At 44.9% G+C, this 21,308-nt stretch overlaps 1 protein-coding gene across 1 annotated transcript in view; it reads right to left on the reverse strand.

Annotated features, from left to right (window-relative positions):
- The window catches only part of BPI (bactericidal permeability increasing protein), a 120,738-nt gene extending 101,648 nt beyond the window's left edge, over positions 1-19,090 (reverse strand). The window contains exons 1-2 of the mRNA XM_029612869.1: positions 18,862-19,090; positions 3,250-3,364 (exon numbers count right to left, since the gene is read on the reverse strand). Coding sequence (XP_029468729.1) covers positions 3,250-3,364; positions 18,862-18,970 — 224 coding nt within the window. The 5' untranslated portion in view covers positions 18,971-19,090. The remainder of the gene's footprint in view (positions 1-3,249; positions 3,365-18,861) is intronic.
- Positions 19,091-21,308: the final 2,218 nt, after the last annotated feature.

A 21,308-nucleotide genomic window follows, 5' to 3' on the forward strand; every position in this document is an offset into this window, starting at 1 on the left:
ACTGAAGAACAACGAGAGAGGATCCCAAATTCTAGGAAACAGTCTGTGTGCTAAGATTTAGGAATCAGATATTAGGGAATAAATCTCAGGTACCTCTTTCAGTTGAGATCTCCACATGCTAACCCTGTTGGGTTAAAATGCTTCCTGCCTGCACATCTTTATGCCAGAATCCACGGCTGTTCTTAATTGCAATTAAATATTTTTCTCTATAGCTCAAATAAAGGGCCATATGTTAGAGTTATGAATCTCTGTTGGAGGACTTTTCTAACTATTTACGTATGTTTCTGTTTCTCTGTGTCCTGTATCCTAACTGTCCCACTTGTTGAGAATTAAAGAGTTTGGAACAACTTTATACAACCTTCCCTAATTATCTATTAATATGACACAGATGTGTTTAATTTATTTTTTTGCTTAATTCATTTCAATGTGTTATTTACTGTCTCTCTCTCTCTCTCTCTATCTTCCTTCATACAAAGGATTGTGTTGTTTCCCTCTCCTTTGTCTTCCTCTATCCCTCCCCCTTGCCTTTTTCCCTTTCTCTGTTTTACAGTTTCTCTAATTATCCGTAGCATGGTCTGACTGTATCATTTCCCCTAGCTCTTCCTCAATCCTTTGCAAAAAAAAAAAAAAAAAAGATTCAGACTGATCACAGTATCTGAATGTATAGGATAGATCTGTCCACTTTCACTTTGTCTTTAATCGGTGAGTGACTGGATGTCTCTTTCTCGCTTCTTTTTCCTGGCTCTCTCATTCTCTCTCGTTGTCCTTCTACGTAAAGGCTTGGATTTGGATTACTTCTTAGTGAATGTCTCCCAGCATTTCCCCTTCAGGAAAGAGCTTTGAAGCCTAGAGCTGCTGAGTATTCAAAATGAGCGTAAATCCCCCCACAAGCTCCTGTGCCCCTACTGACACAGAGGGCAAGGGGAGGTATATCTTGAAGCTAACAAGAGATGGGAAATGAAATGCAAAAGGAGATCCCACTCCGTTCTGACTAGTCACAGCCCTTCAGGCTTAGCATGGCTTTTACAAGTGGAGTCTCACATGGATTGAAAAGCACAAATTAACCTAAAGAAGCTGAACAACCAAAATATTTTTTTAACTAAGTCAGTTGGTTATTGAAAGCAAAGAAAATTAAGGAAAAGCAAACTAAACTGTGGAAAATGATCATAAACCCATCTTCTAAATATGCAATTATTGAATTATTCCCAGTAAATGTGAGTTGCAAGGCGCAATAATTCAAACTCAGTAGCTAAGACAGAATGACTTTGACTGCATTAAAGTCTTTGTCATTTGAACCCTGATATATTGCTTCCATTATCATACTTGGCTATCATCATCCAAAAAGCCCCAGCTGGGGTGAATACCCAGACCAGAAGAGGGGTAAATGACCACAATCACAAGCCATATTACAATTCTGCCCATCTCTAAACAAAAACCATTAGGATCCCTCCTTGTTAGCTCTACTTTTGATTTTTAATTCCTGAGACAATATTATTTAATTTTTTTTTAATTAAAAACATGTAACCCACACATTCCAGTCTTCATGGCGAGTTCCAAAAATTAACATTCATAAAAACAGCATACTGATCTATTTAAAATGTGTACACAGCACAGACTGTTGAAGAATAGGTTTAGGAAAGAAAATTAATTTTGTTTGTTTTTTATTTTACCCTTTTTATTTCTCAGTGTGATCTGCCATCCCATGGGCTGGAGAGATTTCCACTCTGAGGTGCAATCTCAGTACTGCTCATTAACTGCCAAAGTAGCAGCTCCCTCCATCCTAGGCCTACATATATCACCTCCAAGGTGTGCCCAGCCCCAGCTGGCCCTGATGGAGAGGCCATTTGAACGCTATCTTCAGTCACAGAACTGGCCCAGGTAATGAGAATTTTAAACACCGTGGGGCAGATTTTCAAAGCCTACGCGTATAAATCCAGCTGGATTTACGCACATGGGGGGGTTACGCGCGCCAAGCCTATTTTGCATAGGCCCGGCAATGCGCACAAGCCCTGGGACGCGTGTAAGTCCCGGGGCTTGACAAAATGGGCAGAGCATGGACAGGGCAGGGCAATCAGGGGGCGGGGCGTGGGCGTGGCCAGAGGCCTTTCCACTGCCGCTGGACCCGGGAATCGCACGCCAGCACTTGGCCAGCACGTGCAACCTACACCTGCCCAGAGGCAGGCATAAATAAAAAAATAAAGGTGGGGGGGGGATTTAGGTAGGGCTGGGGGGTGGGTTAGATAGGGGAAGGGAGGGGAGGGAATGGGGAAAATCATCGGGGCTCCGCTAGGGCTCGGCGCGTGCAACGTGCACAAGTGTGCACCCTCTTGCGCGCGCCAACCCCGGATTTTATAACATGCACGTGGCTGCGCGCGCATGTTATAAAATCAGGCGTAGATTTGTGCATGACAGGTTGCGCGCACAAATCTACGCTCACGGGTGGGTACAAAAATCTGGCCCCAAAAGAATAGCAATATAAAAGTGTACACTTTTTAACCAAGAAAGTTCTAAAATTGTAATAAAAATCTATTACAATAAAAAAGAAATTACCCATATGAATAAGACCAAATGAGGAACCATTAGGGAGCAAGTGGCTCATTTAAAACAAATCGGAGAAAATTATTTTTCACTCAATGTATAATTAAGCTCTGGAATTCATTGCCAGAGGATGTGGTTATGGCAGTTAGTGTAACTGGGTTTTAAAAAGGTTTGGATAAGTTCCTAGAGAAGTCCATAAACTGCTATTAATCAATAAGTAATAGTAGCTTGGGAACTATTTAACATTTGGTTACTTGGCAAGTACTTGTGACTTGGATTGGCCACTGTTGGAAACAGGATGCTGGGCTTGATGGACCCTTGGTTTGACCCAGTATGGCATGTCTTATGTTCTTATGTCTTATATCCTTATGACATAAAAAAGACAAGCTGTCATTGTGAGGGACAGGATAGAAGAGAAGATCACCGATTGCACAAATCTTCTCGTCACCTTTTGAAGAGAAAACGGGTTCAACAATCTTCTTTGCCTTGCACATTGGTTCATTTAATCTCTTTCTGCCTCAAAAGTTTATCTTAAGAAATGTGGTGCCCCACATTTACAAATATCACAATGTCAAAGACATTTCTGTTGAGTACTCCATCACCCAATATCAAAAACTTCCCCATGCATTATAGGCTTTCCCACAATGCCCCAGTTTTCTTACAGTACACACTAAGAATTTCAGTGATTGAGAGGAGACAGTTCGCACTTACTCATGGAAACTGTAGGTTCCTTTTCCAAAATGCTTGATATGGAAAGTCCCTGAAAAGTCTGGCAATTTGATCGTGGAAAGCTCTTTCTGCAGCACAGCCATCCCCACCTGACAAGCTAAAAGAGCACAAGATGAAGAGGTTACATTATCAAGCGAAAGGTGCATCTTATATTCTTCCACTTCAGTGCATTCTGATATTTATGTCATGAGTTTTCATACTACATAAAGTAGGACGATGCTCCCCAGTGTATATTACACTGAGCACAAAACATGAACAAGAGCTGAGTAGCAATCTAAGGCCTGGATTCATCATTCCTCGCAGAATGATGAATCCTGTGAAAACGGGAGGATGGGGGGCGAAGGGGGGGGGCAGGCCTGCGAAAGCCCGCAGCCTTCACACCACGGCGGTGCGCCGGCTGCCGGCTTTCGCACCGAATAGCGCCACTGTGAAAGGTGGTGCTATTCTGCGTGCTACTGCCGACGATAATGTTAGTAATATTATCACCGGCAGCAAAGGCACCGCCGACTCCGCCCCCTCCCCGCCCTTTGCATTCTATCGCTTGCGAAAAGGCCCTTTTCACATGCGATAGAGACTTATCGCACGCAATACAGCCGTATCGTGTGCGATAAGCCTTTGATAAATGATCCCCTAAGATACTTGCATTCTTTAAGGGACCCTAGAAGGTTCCACATTTTCGGTGCAGAGCTAAAAAATAATTTTTGCTTTGAATGTGGTTAGAAGGTTAAAGTTATTCTGTGTGTCTGGACAGTTTGTTAAGGAAAATAGAGGGCTGAAGTTATTCGGAGTATCTTAAGAGCTTTTGCTCTGGGAAGGTATGAGAGTTGTTTTCTGGAGAAATAATCAATGGTGTTTGATTTTTTCACCCATCTCACTCACATAGTTTTATATATAAACTGTTACCCAAATTAGCAGATTAGGAGGGACATTTTTCATAATATGAGTCAATTAAGGATTTATATTAAGAAATGAATAATTAACTCTGATCTTAGTAATTAACTGTAGTCCTATTGCAGGTCATTGATAAACAGATTAAAATTAAAGTCTTAAAATTATTGGAGTATTTTAAATTCGATTAATGTAACTCAGTGACTTAATATTTATTAAGTTATATTCTTTCTTATTCTGCAGCAAGAATAAATGTTAACTTAAAGTAGCTCTGTAGAATCTTTTTTTGTTTACAAAGCATCTAAATGCCAGGTGTTTCTTTGAAAGTCAATAGAAGGGTCATTCACACTTACTGGTGATGTTTATTACTTTATCTCATCCCAGCAGAGGTCTCCTTTTGGCTGGAGGCCAGTGCTATAGTATTTGCATGGCCAAAAGAGACACCAAGTGGACATTACTGAGCAGGAGTACTTTCCATGAAATGCTATTTATATTCAAAAGACCAATTATAGGCTTTTGCATCAGAACTTGGGTAGGTAATACCTGTTTGGAGCCAATGAGGAGCAAGGGAATGAATACCAATTAGCCTTTTTAATTAAGTATAAAGGGTAATGATACAGAGAGAGATATATATAGAGAGAGATAAAGGGCGTGATACATTGATGAAGCCATGAGGTGAGAACTAATTGCAACAACCAGCTAGTTGCTCCTAACAAACGAGCCGATTCAGTAAAATGCGCGGGAGAGCCGGTGCTCTGAGGCAAGCGCCTGCTCTCCCAACGTGCGCCCAGCCCACTCTCCTGGGCGTGTGATTCTGTATGCAAATGAGGGCCCACGCTAATAAGGAGGCACTAGGGACACTAGCGCATCCCTAGCGCCTACTTATTGGCAGAAGCGGCGGCTGTCAGCAGGTTTGACAGCCGACGCTCAATTTTACTGACATCGGTTGTCGAACCCGCTGACAGCCACAGGTTCGAAAAACGGATGCCAGCAAAATTGAGTGTCCATTTTCCAATCCACAGGTCGCGGGCGGATTTTTTTTTTTTTTTAAGATTTTTTTATTTTTGGGGCCTCCGACTTAATATCACTATGATATTACTATGATATTAAGTCGAAGGGTGTACAGAAAAGCAGATTTTTCTGCTTTTCTGTACACTTTCCCGGTGCTGGCCTCACGGGACTAACTAATAGGCTATTATTACCCCTTACTATATAAGGGGTAATAATAGCACATCGAAAACGCATGTCCAAACAGGAGCTAACGGTGTGCTCGGCCTGAGTGCACCGTACTGAATCGGCCTGAAAGAAAAGCAGCTTCAGATGGCTGGAAGTTTTCTTGTAGCCATTATCTGAAGAAAAGTACTTATTCAGCAGTACCGAGATATATAGCAGTTAATTACTTTATAGCAAGGGAAAGGAAAGTGATTTTCAGATATTCCCTGACTTTGTTTTATTTCAAGCAGGAGGACCTTGCAAGACTGGATGATTGGGCATCCAAATGGCAGATGAAATTTATGTGGATAAATGCAAGGTGATGTATATGGGGAAAAATAACCCATGCTATAGTTACACGATGTTAGGTTCCATATTAGGGGCTACTACCCAGGAAAAATATCTAGGCATCATAGTGGATAATAAAACTCTCCTGCATTTTCAGGACTTCAGAACAGTCCTCCAAACAATACTATTTTCCAAGATCGATTACTGCAACTCTCTGCTTATAGACCTTCCAACCATAACCACAAAACCTCTACAAATGTTGCAGAACTCCGCCGCAAGGATTCTTACTAACACCAGCAGAAGTGAACACATAACACCCATACTAAAACACTTACACTGGCTCCCCATCAGATCCAGAATCATTTTCAAAGTGCTAACTATAACACACAAGAACATCCATTCACAAACGTCGCTAGATCTAAGCCTTCCACTTCGCCTACACGAGTCTTCAAGACCAATCAGAAACAGATACTTAGGCACCTTACACGTACCTTCAGCCAAGTCCTCACTCAAGAAACGTGCATTCTCGACTGTGTGATGCAGTACGACCTGGCCCGGGGCAGAAACAGCTGAGACACAGCCGAGCAGAAGCTAGTGGTACCAAACTTAGCCACCGGAGGGCGCTGAGGAAGGTAGCAAAGACTACACTTCCCAGGTTCCCCGAACCAACACCTGACCCCTGGCTGGAGCCTGAGCAGGAACAGGTGGAGGAAATTGGGACTGATCCCTATGACTCAGCATGCTCTATGGAGGCTGAAGAAGAGGGCGTGCCCCCGTGGTGGACCTGGCCACAAAAGCCCGGCTCCTCAGAGTCTCTGGAGGAGGAGATGGAGGTAAGCTGGGGAGAGGAAAGCTCCAGCTGTTCCTCTATGGAGGTGGAATAACCAGGAGGTTGGGGGATGGTAAATCCTGTATTGCTGTATGGATGTATGAGACAGGCGGGAAGGGAATTGTGTTTTAAATGCTGTGTACCCTGGGGCTTGTAAGGACAACCCCGCATTAATATAAGGCTGCAGCCGCTGAGCTACAGCACCACATTAAACTCCTTATTGATTAAGATCCTTTTTCTGTGTACTGCTTGGGAGTGCCAGGACTGGGCCTGGCACTCTGACTAGAGGCTGTGAGGAGTCCATAGCAGCGCTATGCTTGAGCTGTGCAAGGGGACAAGACGTGTCATAGGAGCGAAGCCAGAGGCCTGAAGCCCAGCCAAGCCCCACAGCACGCTGAGCGGAGGGACCTGATCGTGACAACTGCCAGCCCCTTCATTGGAATGCCCTCCCCACGGACATTCGCCTCGAAACGTGTACTCGAACATTCAAAAAGAAACTCAAGACCTGGCTCTTTACAAAAGCCTACACTTAAAGGTCTAGCTCAGAACCACATCCCAGAACTTGAATCATTCTCGCTTTTATAATCATATCAAACAACTCCTAATTTTATCCTTGGTCTCACAATTCCAAATCATTAAATATTTGAGCATGCTACACCAATACCTCTTAATCCAGATGTAACCTCAGTTTTTGAAGTCTTCACTCCTATAGAAATAACCGCCAGTTCTTATTTACTTAACCCTATTCTGTAGACGTAAACTTTTCATGAAGACTGTAATCTGTAAACACCTGTATTTATTATAAGAATTTGTATTTACTATTTATATTTATTATTTAGCCATTAACATTGTTCTGTTACCACTTGGTACTATTTCTCTCCTTTACCTCAAACTCTAAGATCCTACTAAGTTAGCCATGTTATTTATACCCAATTGTTGGATGTAATTGTATATTTGTTTAATTGTTCAATCTGTTTGATGTAATTTTCTGTTCCTTGTTCTGTGTAAACCGAAGTGGTATGCACAAGTGCATGAACTCCGGTATATAAAAGCCTTTAAATACATACATACATACATACATACATACATACATACATACATAAATAAATAAAACAAACGGAAATGTATCACTCCATGGTGAGACCACACCTTGAGTACTGTGTACAATTCTGGTCACCATATCTCAAAAAAGATATAGTTGTACTGGAGAAGGTACAGAGAAGGATGACCAAAATGATAAAGGGGATGGAATGGCTCCTTTATGAGTCATTCTTGTTTTTATTTGATTATTTTTTAATATAATGTATTGTTTACTGTGCTTTTATTTTATATTGTTGCTTTAGTTCTTTTGCTATTTTTATTATGTTTTATGTATGTATTCTTGTTCATCGCCTAGACCTATCTTTTAGCATTAGGCGATTCATAAATTTTAATAACTGTAATGTAAAATGTAAATGAAAGACTAAAGAGGTTAGGGCTGTTCAGCTTGGAGAAAAGACGACTGGGGAGGATATGATAGGTCTATAAAATCATGAGAGTTCCTAAACGGGTAAATGTGAATCAGTTATTTGCTCTTTGGATAACAGAAGGACTAGCGGGCACTCTATGAAGTTCGCAAGTGTGGTAATTTTGAAAAAGCTAATTTTCTTCATTTTCCTATGCAAATACGATAAATTCTTCTTTCACTAGAATGCTATGTGCTTCTGTTTGCTATAGAGTATAATGATCTAAATGTGTTATGAAATATGCATGCACTGATTTTGTTGTATATTACTTGCAATAGTAATATATTGTGTGTTTGTTTTATGTTTTTGTTACTTTTATTTTCTGTTCCAGCCTTTCCTCCTCACCCCTGTGAGACTGAGAACCATTAGTTATGTGGACATGCTATACATGCCCATTCTACAATCAAACAGCTGAGAGGTGGAGTTATTTATCTGGTTCGCTCTTCCCATAGCTGGTGGGGCAATTGCATTAAGAGGATAACTTTATAACAACAGGGGTTGTATGATCTTGTACATTTGCGCATGACTTTGCACATAAACCAAACATGTGTAGGCTTTTGCAATGCACAACTTTCATTTTTTCTGGGGTGGGTTCATTCTTTAATGCAACCACCTGCTCGGCAGCCAAACTTCGGCATCGAGGATGTTGCCTGCCTGGTGTCCCTGGTGTTGAAGCACGAGAGGGAACCTTTCCCAATTCTGAGTGTGCAGAGAAACCTGTGGCAGAAAAGAGGCCTGGCACCTGGTTAGACACTTATTTAACCTGGGAGCTTCTTACTCACTTGAGATAAGTAGGATGTGAATGTGGGGTGGGACAGGTTAGAGCAGCGATTCTCAACCAGTGTGTCGCCACACACCGGCAGGTGTGTTGCCTGCTAACCACAGCCGGTGGGGGCCAAAGACTGGAGCCACCAGAGACCAGGCCAGCTGGGCTGAAGATTGGAGCCACTGGTCGCTGCTGCCGGAGACCAGGCCGGGGAGGCCAAAGAAATGAAGGCTGGCACGGCTGGCTGCCACTGAAGACCAGGCCGGTGGGGCCGAAAAGAATGAAGACCGGTGCTGCTGGCTGTCACCGGAGACCAGGCCAGAGGGCTGAAGATCAGAGCCACTGGCTGCTGCCACCCAAGACCAGGCCAGCGGGGCTGAAGACAAGCTGTTCAGCTGGAGGCCAGTGTGTGTGTGTGCGTATATTTGAGATCGGAAGGGTGCTTCTGTGTATGTGTGGTATGTATGTGAGACAGGGAGGGTGCTTCCGTGTGTGTGTGGTGTGTATGTGAGACAGGGAGGGTGCTTCCGTGTGTGTGTGGTGTGTATGTGAGACAAGGAGGGTGCTTCCATATGTGTGTGGTGTATATGTGAGACAAGGAGGGTGCTTCCGTGTGTGTGTGTGGTATGTATGTGAGAAAGGGAGAATGCTTCTGTGTGTGTGTGGTGTATATGTGAGACCGGGAGCGTGCTTCTGTCTGTGTGTGTGGTGTGTACGAGAAAGAGATGGAGCATGTTTTTGGCTGGCTGTGGCTGTGAGAGAGAGAGGGGGGCATGTGTGTGATTGAGCCTGTTTGTAAGTGAGACAGAGAGAACATGTGTGTGATTGAGAGCTTATGGGTAAGTGAAATAGAGAGAGCATGTGTGTGATTGAAAGCCTGTGTGTAAGTAAGAGAGAGAGAGAGAGAGAGCATTGTGTAATTGAGAGAGACTGGTCAGAGAGGTGACATGTGTATGTGTGAGAAAGACTGGTCAGGGTGTGTGAGAGGCAAAAACTGGTCATGGGGGTGTGACTGGTGTGTGTGTGTGTGTGTGTGTGTGTGTGTGTGTGTGTGTGAGAGAGAGAAGAGACTGGTTGTGGTCTCTAAGGAAGAGGACCATGAAGACAGCTTCAGCAGCAACTGCTGCTTCTGGTGTGGCCTGCAAGGGAAAGGAATAGGAGAACTGCTGGAGAGGGTAAGTAAAGGTAACTTTTTAAGTTAATTTTTCTTGATTAACTGCCATTTTAATTATCGGTTATTATGTGATATGTCTGCTGTTTTGAAATATTTTATTGGTGTTTAAAGAATTTTTAAGAGTTTTTAATTGTTAGTTGTTGTTCTGTTCATCAGTTGTTTTGAAACATTTATTCATATAGTTTTACAATTATTTCTGTGTGGGAATCTATAACAGCTTGGCTTTTTCTGTTTTCCTAATGGGAGGTGTATTGGTGTTTAGGGCCTGGTTTAATATTTGTTGTGTTGCCTTTTTATAGGTAGGGTTTGTTCCATTTGAGTGTATGCCATAATGTAGGTGTAACTTTGTGCGGATTAGTTTGTGTGCATTATTGCAGATCCTGGGAGTGTGTTAGGTGCTATATTTCTGTTTCCATTTCTCCAGTTTTGTACTGCATGCAGAGTGGCTTTTTTGGGTTTCCATTCCAGCTTCTGTCTCCATATTTGTAATTTGTGTTCTTTCTATACTTGATGACGGTCGATCTTGTGTGTGTGACCGAGGTGAGGTATTTAACTAGCATGTAGGCTAATAAAATACCTCATTTTATTTGTAGTGTTTTCTCAAAAGAACATGCATTGGTGATAAACTGTTGTCTTTTTATTGCGCCTGGTAGTAGAGGGAGTTTGTGTTGCTGTTATTGAGATAACACCAGAATAGCTTTTTTGTATGGTGAGTTGTACGGGGAATGTTCTAGTTCTGCTTTATACCCATTACTGAGGGTCAGAGGTGGCAGTGGGGTTAGCCTTGTGACTATCATGTGTTCAGAGTGTCACGCATGTGGGAACTATCAGGTGTGTCCCGACAGAAAAAAGGTTGAGAACCAATGGGTTAGGGTATGCATGGGGTCACTAGAGAAGCTCTAGGAGTGTGGGGATGGGAGTGGGCAGGTTAGGGTGTACATGGGGGTCATTGTGTGGGGCCCAATGTGGCCTACAAATAGGGTGAGTCAATAGGTATGTCTAGATACCAGGGGTGAACTGCAGGAAAATAGCCCGGGGGATTTTTCAAAACCATCCCATGGGGTATCTGACTCACTTGTGCAAGTTCCCTGCAGAACATGGATCATCAGCTCCCAAAAGCATGCCAAGTCAACCCTGGAACCTGGCAGAATTGACCCAAAATAAACAAATTTCTTTATTTAAAAATTATTTATAAACCATCTTACCGATTTAAATAAATAAACCACATTTTTTCTTTTAAAACTAAGTAGAGCACAATCTATGCCAGCGGTGAGCAAACAGAGCCCCGTTCCATAAATGCAAATTGGTTGGGCCCCCCACAAGTCTGCTGATGTCCTATAAGATGTTATATATTTCCTGGATTCCACACAATTGCAACTAATAACCACACTGCCAGCCACTGTCAGACACACACACAGGTTCAGTCACCAAACAGATTTTTAGAATTGCAGAAACTTTATTGGCACATACACGTTGACACACACAAATACACACACTATCTCAGACACTTTTTTACAGATACATACATCCTCTCTCTGACACAAAAACATACCTACACACTGAGAGTGAGAGAGTGTGTGTGTGTGCCTGTGTCAGAGAGAGACACCTATAAACACACTGTCTCTCAGACACAGAAGTAAGTATATGGGTGTATCTCTCTCTCTCTTTCTGAGACAGACACACAAACACTCTGACATAGTACTTCTGTTGTGCTGTTGCTTATTTGCTCACACAGAGGGTAACTTTACAACAAGCACGCATGTGCCCACATGTATTTTAATCCATGCATGCAATTGCACGCATAAGATATAAAATACGTGCAAATGTACCCAACAACATATTCGTATATCTAAAAAATATGTGGCATGTAATGTTGAACATAGCAATTTAAAACTTATCAGGGCTGATGCAAGGGAATTAGATGCCCTAGGCACCTTCTGCCTTGCGCCTTCCCCCCTCATTACGCCGCCCCCACCCGGTCACGCCACCTCCCCACCCCTCAGTCGTGCCACCACCCACATTAGGGGGTGTGAGCCAGGTGGGGCTGCAAGCGACAGTGCCGCAGCGGCAAACAGGAGTGCCACCCTCCTCGGGCGTGCCACCAGCCCATTAGGGGGCGCGAGCCATGTGGGGCCACATGTGGTGGTGCCGCCGCTTGCAGCCCTACATGGCTCACACCTCCCAATGGTTGGTGCCCTAGGCCCAGGCCTAGTTCACCTGGTGGTGCCGCTGGCCCTGCTGCCTATCCTATGTAGTTAGATATGTAGTGGTTTTTCAAACTTATCCTGAAGAAGAAGAGGTGCAAGCCACATTGCACCGAATGCCAAACTGGTGGAGGATACTGTAAGAGTCCGGACTGAGATGCAGAGCATGAAGAAGGAGATGCAGGGTGCTCGCTATCACTGTCTAAAATGTTTCAGCAGCTCCAGTAGGCAGGTACCCGGAGATCCAGGGAGAGCCAGCTGAGTAGTCGAGAAGCAGGCCCGCGGAGCAGGGCAGCTGGCAATGATAGTATTTCCTGGAGCAGACCCCGAGGAGCGGGAGGCCCAAGGTAGTCTCTGAAATACTAAGCGCAGCTCATGGAGCGGGAGAGCGTGGATGATCTTGAATGACACAGGCACAATCCCAAGGAGTGGGAAGCCCAGCCGAGGATTCACTAATCGCTGCAGTAGTTCCAAGGGAGACCCGGGTGGTAGAACCGGAAGCCAGGTAGAACCCCAGAGGCGCAGATCCATCCCAAGGAGCAGGACAGGCCAGGGGTGCGAGTCCCCAATGGAGCACACACTGACCCCCGAGGAGCGGGTGCCAGACAGGGTCCAAGATGCAGGCAAGAGCAGCGTCTCAGGAACCAGAGGCAGGTATAGGACTCGTACGGAACTTTTTGCCAAGTCAGCTGACTGAGGGCGCCGATGTAGCTTAAATACAAGAGTCCGATGACATCATCAACTAGAGACACCCCTGAGGTTCCCACCGAAGCAGCTTCAAAGGCAGGACTTGTGACACGTGCACACGCGCGTGCTTAGGAGGGCCCGACATCGGAGCAGGAAGTGATGGCGTCCATGCCTCCGCATGGAGGCCTGAGGAACACGGCCATGCAGGCAGGCCCGTGCAGCGAGCAGACCCGGGGAGGGCAGAAGTGTAGAGCAAGCAGTAAATACTCACAGTCACAGCTGTTTGCGACCGACAGGCATAACAGTCCCCTCCCCCCTCTTAAGGCCCCTACCCGGGGACTTGGGTTTGTGAGGATGATTGGTATGGAACTGCTGCAGAAGATCCTTGTCTAGGATGTTAGCCATCTGCTCCCAAGTGTTCTCCTCAGGGCCAAACCCCTCCCATAACAGGAGGTATTCCCATCTCTTTCGATGCTTTCGGATATCCAAGACTTCCCAAACTTGGTACGTATCATCTGCTTCCGAAGACAAGGGTACAAGATCTGGTGGCCTCTTGGAGAATCTAGAAAGAATCAGAGGCTTGAGTAGAGACACGTGAAAGGCATTGTGTATCTTAAATGATGATGGTAATTGCAACCAATAGGTGACAGGCCCCAGACGACATACCACTGGAAATGGTCCAATATATCTCGGAGCGAAACAGGCAGAAGGCAACTTAAGGTGAATGAACTTAGTACTGAGCCATACTTTATCTCCAGGTTGAAACTGGGGTGCAGCACGGTGATGGGCGTCAAAGGCCTTTTTAGATCTCTGAGCAGCCTTTTCCAGCAGCTGTTGAGTGTTTTGCCACAGTTGATGTAACACTGGGCAGTTGCCTGCGCTGCCAGGGAGGCGATGGACATTGTAAGTGGAAGCGGTGACAAGGGTTGGCATCTGGAGACCAGCTGGAAAGGTGATGAACCCGTGGAGGTGGAAACATGGGAATTTAAGGCAAACTCTGCCCAGGGCAGGAGGTTGGCCCAGTCGTCTTGCTGCAGGCTTACGTATGCTCAGAGGAATTGTTTAAGGGTTCTGTTAGTCCTCTCGGTTTGCAATTGGCCTGAGGGTGGTAGGCCGAGGTCAAATCTAAGGAAATATCAATTTTTTTGCAAAGAGCTTTCCAAAAGCGAGCGGTAAACTGGATTCCACAGTCCAAAAGAATGTGTCTGGGGAGACCGTGGAGCCGAAATATATGCTTAAAGAATAGCTTGACCAGCTGAGGTACCGTAGGGAGACCAGATAGAGCCACAAAATGCACCATCTTAGAGAAGCAGTCAACAGTGACCCCTATGGTATTGTTTCCATTAGAGGGCGGCAAATCCACAATAAAATCAGTGGCGATGTGGGTCCAAGGCTCTCTGGGAGCGGGAAGCAGTTGTAGAAGTCCCCAAGGTTTCCCTGCAGGAGGTTTATGCTGCGCACACGTGGGCAGGATTCTACATATGCTTGAACATCCTTGTGCATGGAAGGCTACCGATAGTAGCGTTGCAAAGTGGAGAGAGTCCTGGACTGACCTGGGTGTCCAAAGGTCAACGAATCATGAGCCCATTGCAACACCTTGGATTGTAACGGACAAGGAACCACAGTCTTACCCGGAGGCACTGGAAAGGTGGCTGACAGGAGAACCTTTGCGGGGTTGATAATGTGTCGAGGGACATCTGGTAGATCCTCAGTGATAAACGACCGAGAGAGGGCGTCAGCATGGCCATTCTTTTCCCTGGGACGGTAGCGTAGGATAAAGTTGAACCTTGTAAAGAAGAGGGACCAACGGGCTTGGCGGCTGTTTAGGTGCTGAGCTGGTGTAGATATTGGAGATTCTTATGGTCCGTATAAACTGTAATCTGATGTTGTGCTTCTTCAAGCCAGGGCACCACTCTTCAAAGGCTAATTTGATGGCCAATAATTCTTTATCCCCGATGCTGTAGTTACGCTCCGCTGGTGTAAAGCTTCGAGAAAGGAAGGAGTATGGAAGGAGCGTGTGGGTGAAGGAGAACTGACTCAGCACAGCACCAACTCCAACGTCAGAGGCGTCGACTTCGACCATGAACAGGCGTGTAGGGTCCGGATGTCGGAGACAAGGTTCTTTCAGGAAAGCTGCCTTGAGATCCTGAAAAGTGGTCATGGCCTCAGGTGACCACTGAGTAGGATTGATATCCTTACGGGTAATGGCAGTGAGTGGTGCTGTTAAGGTAGAATAGTGGTGTATAAAGGAGCGGTAGTAATTGGCGAAGCCAAGGAATCTCTGGAGGGCCTTGAGACCCGTAGGCTGAGGCCAATCACGGATGCACTTTAGCTTCTGGGGTTCCATCCTAAACCCCTGGCTGGACACCACATATCCCAGGAAAGGCACAGATTCTTGCTCAAATGAGCACTTCTCAAGCTTGGCAAACAGTTGATTGTCTCGCAAGCGTTGCAAAACTCGAGAAACATCTCGCCGATGACTTTGGAGGTCTTGAGAGAAGACTAGAATGTCAAGATATATGATGACGCATTGGTACAACATATCTCTGAACACTTCGTTCATCATATTCTGAAATACCGCAGGTGCGTTGCACAAGCTGAATGGCATCACAAGGTATTCAAAGTGGCCATCACGGGTGTTAAAAGCGGTTTTCCACTCATCGCCATCTCATATTCGGATCAGATTATAGGCCCCACGGGGATCTAACTTAGAAAAAAATCTTGGCTCCTTGAAGTCTGTCAAAGAGCTCCAATATGAGTGACAAAAGGTAGCGATCATTGACGGTTATTTCATTTAGGCCTTGGTAGTCAATGCAGGGGCACAGGGAGCCATCTTTTTTTCACACGAAGAAAAATCCTGCCCCTGCCGGAGACTTAGAGGGCCAGATAAACCCTTCAGCCAGGTTTTCCTGAATGTATTTCGACATAGCTTGGGTCTCTATCAGAGAAAGAGGATAAGTCCTGCCCCATGCAGTCTCAGTATTGGGCAGCAAGGCAATCACACAATCATACGAGCGATGAGGTGGGAAGGTGTTAGCGGCCATTTTGGAGAAGACGTCGGAGAAGGACACATATAGCGGTAGAAGGCCGTACAGAGAGGGTACAGACGTCATGCAAGGCAATGGTGAGACAGATTCCAGGCAGTTCTGGTGACAGGCCGAACCCCTTTGGGAGAGCTGTAAGGTGGATAGCCTTGTCCAAAATGTAGAACGAAATGGATTCCTTATGCAAGGTTCCGGTGTGTAGCTGGATGGGAGCAGTGGTGTGCGTGACTTCACCAGGCAGAGGTTCCCGTGAATAGATGAGAGGAGCAGGGGAACCGGAGAGCGGATGGTGGGGATCCACAGATGCTCGGTGAGCTGCTTTAAGATAAAGTTCCCTCCAGCCCTGGAGTCCACCAGAGCTAAGGTGTGGAATTCCTGGTTGTTCATGTAGATGGAGATGGGGATGGTCAGTGGAGGAGATGGTGAGGTCAGGCCTAGGAGAAGTCCTCCAGCAGATCCTAGGCCCGGGAGTTTCCCGGACAGACTGGGCATAAAGCAATAGCATGTCCTAGTTGTCGACAGTACAAGCAAAGGCCAGACTGCTATCGACGACGGCGTTCCTTGGGAGTCTACTCCTACCCATTTGCATGAGTTCTTCCTCTGTAGGATTAGGAGGAGTAATAGACTTAGGAGAGGATGAACGTCGAGCTCGGGCCAGTCCTGAAGTCGGTTTCTGGGAAGCTCTGGATTCAAGAGAGCGTTCTTGTAACCGACGGTAGATGCGCCCCGTGAGATCGATGAGAGAGTCCAAGGAGGTGGGCAATTCACAGGCAGCCAGTTCATCCTTTATGCGTGGACTCAAACCTTCCAGGAATATAAAGCACAGACAGTCGAAGTCCCAATGCACTAACGCAAGAGTTTGAAATTCAATGACGTAATCTGTTAACGGGCGAGAGCCCTGCTGAAAGTGAAGGAGAGTTGACCCAGAAATGGCACGCTGGCTGGGGTCTTCAAAAATGGATTTGAACAGGGCTAAAAATCCTGGAAGATCCCGAAGGTTAGGATCTGCTCGTTCCCAAAGGGGTGATACCCAGACCCCAGCTGTGCGCGCATGTTATAAAATCGGGTGTAGGTATTAAAATTTGGCCCAATTAGTTTAATTGTGTTTAAAAAAGGTTTGGACAGTCTGGTTCTTTCCTGCATAAGTGGTGATATTGCGAACTGGTGCAACACTTGTGGAAAAAGGTTGCTTTATGGATTGAGGACCTTTTGAGTGTAGAAGGTGTACAGGATATCAGATTCATGTTATTTCACAACCCACCTTTTTCCCTGGATAGACCACACAAAGCGTTTTGTCATCAAGTTTTTATTGCAACCAGAATAGCAATAGCAAGTCATTGGAAGCGGCCCGAGTTACCATCTCTTCCTATGGTACAGCAGAAAGTACATTTCTATTGTAAAATGGCGGCAATAACAGCGGAGATCCAGGACTCACCATCAACCTTTCAAGAGATTTGGACACTGTATTTACAAAGGGAGAAAAGGCAGGCTCACTAGTAGTAGCTTCCTGTCTACTTAGGATGTATTCCAGATTATTTCAGGGATAAAAACTGCAGAGGTCTTGAACAAGTATATGTGAATCAGTTATTTACACTTTCACATAATAGAAGGACTAGGGGGCATTCCATTAAGTTAGCAAGTAGCACATTTAAAACAAATCGGAGAAAATTCTTTTTCACTCAACGCACAATTAAGCTCTGGAATTTGTTGCCAGAGGATGAGGTTAGTACAGTTAGTGTAGCTGGGTTCAAAAAAGGATACGTTCTTGGAGGAGAAGTCCATTAACTGCTATTAATCAAGTTTACTTAGGGAATAGCCACTGCTATTAATTTCATCAGTAGCATGGGATCTTCTTGGTGTTTGGGTAATTGCCAGGTTCTTGTGGCCTGGTTTGGCCCTGTTGGAAACAGGATGCTGGGCTTGATGGACCCTTGGTCTGACCCAGCATGGCAATTTCTCAGCCCTTATTTTTTCTAAGTATATACACTGCATAATAGCAGACATAGATTGTGCAAGCTCATGGATGGGTGGCGGGGGACGGGAGGGATGGGGGGATACCAGGAGTTATGGGGCATGTTTTTGTTGCTGTTGTTGCCAAAGTTATTACGTTTTCCAACTCCTTGGTTTGTTACAACTTGATAATAATAAAATTATATGATAAATTGAAAAAAAAAAAGGTTTGGACAAGTTCCTGGAGGAACAGTCCATTAACCATTATTAAGGTAGAGGTGCAGAAATCCACTGCTTATCCCTTGGCTAAGCAGCTTGGAATCTGTCTACCCCTTGGGATCCTGCTAGGTACTTGTGACCTGGCTTGGCCACTGTTGGAAACAGGATATTGGGCTTGATGGACCTTTGGTCTGACCCAGTATGGCAGGGCTTATGTTCTTATGAGAGAGCGTTCCCAGAGTGAGAGAGCATGTGCAGCTGTGAGGGATGCAATAGCAGGGAGCACTTCTGAACATTTTCATATACACATCATGCTGTTTTCTTCCCTTGACCTTAAACACACCTCTGGGAATCCTCCTTGGCTAAAAGTGCGGGAACTATGGAAGATGGTGCTTACTTTTAAACAGCCCAAAGAGGGCAACTTTCAGCTAAACCATTTCACCTGAGTAAATATTTGTCCTCTCTCTCATCTGCTACCTCTGGCAGGCATTCTAGGATTTATAGATCTGCTTTTAATACTGTGAAAGTAAGAGTACCTTCAGTTGGAAGTTAAAAAGAGGAAATAGCTTAAAATCACAAAGCTAATCTAGCTTCACTTTGCAAGTGCCACTTTTTTATTTTTATTACTAAACGCTGGGGATCCTGCATGCTTTTTCACTCCTGTGGATGTAGTTTTTATAATATTCATTTTTTATTTGCTAAATAACAGATAAGCAAATTCACAGACAACAGCCTCCTGCTGGATGCTATACTAACAGGATAAAGCATTATTTGTGTCCTGAAATGGATATGCAGAAAGAGAGAGAGATAATAAAAATGCACACTTACCATAGTCCAAACCTTTATCGGTGACTCTCACCACCAACCCAGGATTCGTGGCAGTGGTAACTTCTACACAAATTGCCACCATCAAGCCCACTGCCACCCTCCATGCCATGGCTGTACTGCCTCGCAGCCCCTCGAGCCTCAAAGTAACTTCCCTTAGGCTTCAAACGCGATGGTTTGCAGTGTGACTTTACAGTCATCTAGAAAATGAAACAAACAGCGGGGTGGAAGAAGGAAGTAACACTATAGCTATTTCGTAAATGTTCCAAGGCCAGTGACTGCCAGTGGCTGACAAACCTACTTATCTCAACACATCAGCTCCGCCCCCACGGTTTCACCTCTGCACACAGGTAACTCGCATCCAAGCCTGCAGACTTGGGGGAAGAGGACATCCTAGCTTTCAGGGGATCCCGAATATCTTCTAGCATTTGCATTCGGCTCTGATTTGTTTGTGTTGCAAAACGATGCTAATGGCTGGCTTCCTCCTTCCACGTCCCACACGTTTCTGCAAACACAAAAAAAAATACAAAAGATCGGGCTTTAAAAATGAGCTTCAGCAGCCAAATATATGACATCATTTTGTATCCCTACACATAACCTTTTTTAGCTCAGAGGGTTTGGTTTTTCTTTCTAAACATTGTTTGCAATTCCCCCTATAGATAGTATACTGTAAGTAAATAAGGCCCATATCAAATGAACCATCGACCTGGCCGTGAAAGGTGCTTGTAAATCCTAAATCAGCCATATACGTCACTGCTGGTTCAAGGCCTAGGCACACACGACATAACTGGCCAGGTTGTTATTGTGCTTGAGTGTATCCTGGTTACTGATTTCTGATTTTTAGGGGGTTATATTGTCTACTATTTATTATCTTGTTTTCATTATTGTATACTTAATTAAGGACTCTTTTTAGGCTCTTATGTGTTCTGCTTTACTGTGTATTGTATTTTAAATAGGATTCATGTTTATATAGTTAGATACTGTGAGGCCGATGCAATGCCGGCGCGTGGAAAACAGGTGCCCATGATTGAGCGCCCCCTCTCCTAACGTGCGCCGATTGACCTCTCCAAGTGCCCGATGTAATATGCAATTTGGCTGCTGCGGTAAAAAAGGAGGTGCTAGGGGAAATTGCACGCCCCAGAGCCTCCTTGGGTTAGGAAAATGGATGCTAGTTAATTGAGCGTCTCTTTTCCTAACCTGATCGCTGGCACACTTTTTTTTTTTTTTTGACAGTTCTCCTTTTTGTGTTCCATTGACTTAATATCACCACAGTATTAAGTCGGAGGAAGTACAGAAAAGCAGTCCCTGGTTGGACTGCTTAACCCACGTCCAACCACGGGTTAAGAGGTGTGCTTGGCTGAGTGCACTGTATTGCATCAGCCCCAGTGCTTTTTTTTAAATATGTGTTATCATTCTTTCGTTGATTATATAATTTGAGCACCTTGTGGAAAAGTCATATTTAAATCAAACTGAACAAAAAATGTAAATAATAAGTACCTTGCATGCCCCAAAGTTGGGGTCTGTAAAAGTGTAGGATGGGGAAAAACACCAGGGCGGCCCATCGGGAGGAAATGTGCGCTTGCCTTATACAGCCTGCTTTCAGGTTTTTAAGCACTGTAAATTCATGCACTTATTTATGATTGAAAACCTGATTTCCCACTTCACAATGCAAAACCTCAAAGTGGGCTACAATTAAAACAGCAAGTAAACAAGTTAAATAATAACCACCCAATTCCTCACAAAAGCAACCCCAATAATATTCATCCCTAACCCCTGATCCTACTTTAAGCCCTAAGCCCCCGCCACCAAACCACATATCAATGAACTCAGACCTGAGTCAGCGTCAAAACACACTCGGATTTGAGAATTAAAGGGAGTTGAGCCTTGCAGGTGCTGATGCCGCTGTCTCCACAAGTGCAAGATCAGGGGAGGATCTTGGAAGCAAGACCGGTTGTAGCTGTGGCTAATCTCTGCTGGAGAGCCGCAGCGCAAGGGCTCAGCTTGCACCCTGTGCCCACTCCACTGGGAAAGGCATCCTGCTAACTCTAGGAAGCACCGAGCTATGCCCCATTGACTAACATCTGGTTAACCCAGAGCCACCGTACGAGCAAACTGCAACCAAAGCTGCTGAGATTGTGCAAGGCGCTGGAGGGCTTCAGCCGGGATTTCAGAAGCGTCTGACTGGAGGAAAAGGACACAGATTTGTGTCTGCAGCAACGTTCTGCACACACTGATTTGTCTCTGAGAAGAATTGTAAGCTGAATGAGGTAATACACGCTTGGAAGGGAAAGAAGCAAGCAGCAGTGTGCTTTAGGGAGGAAATAAAGAAAGTTTTACAGCTGGCCAGGGGCTCATTGCTGTAGTGTTTTCTGCCTTTATGTCAAAGACGAATAATCATGAAAACAATTGACTTGGTGACTGTTTTGCCTATCAAATTAATATAAAAGTGC

Source organism: Rhinatrema bivittatum, chromosome 8, assembly GCF_901001135.1.
Source record: "Rhinatrema bivittatum chromosome 8, aRhiBiv1.1, whole genome shotgun sequence".
In the NCBI taxonomy this organism is placed as follows: Eukaryota; Metazoa; Chordata; class Amphibia; order Gymnophiona; family Rhinatrematidae; genus Rhinatrema; species Rhinatrema bivittatum.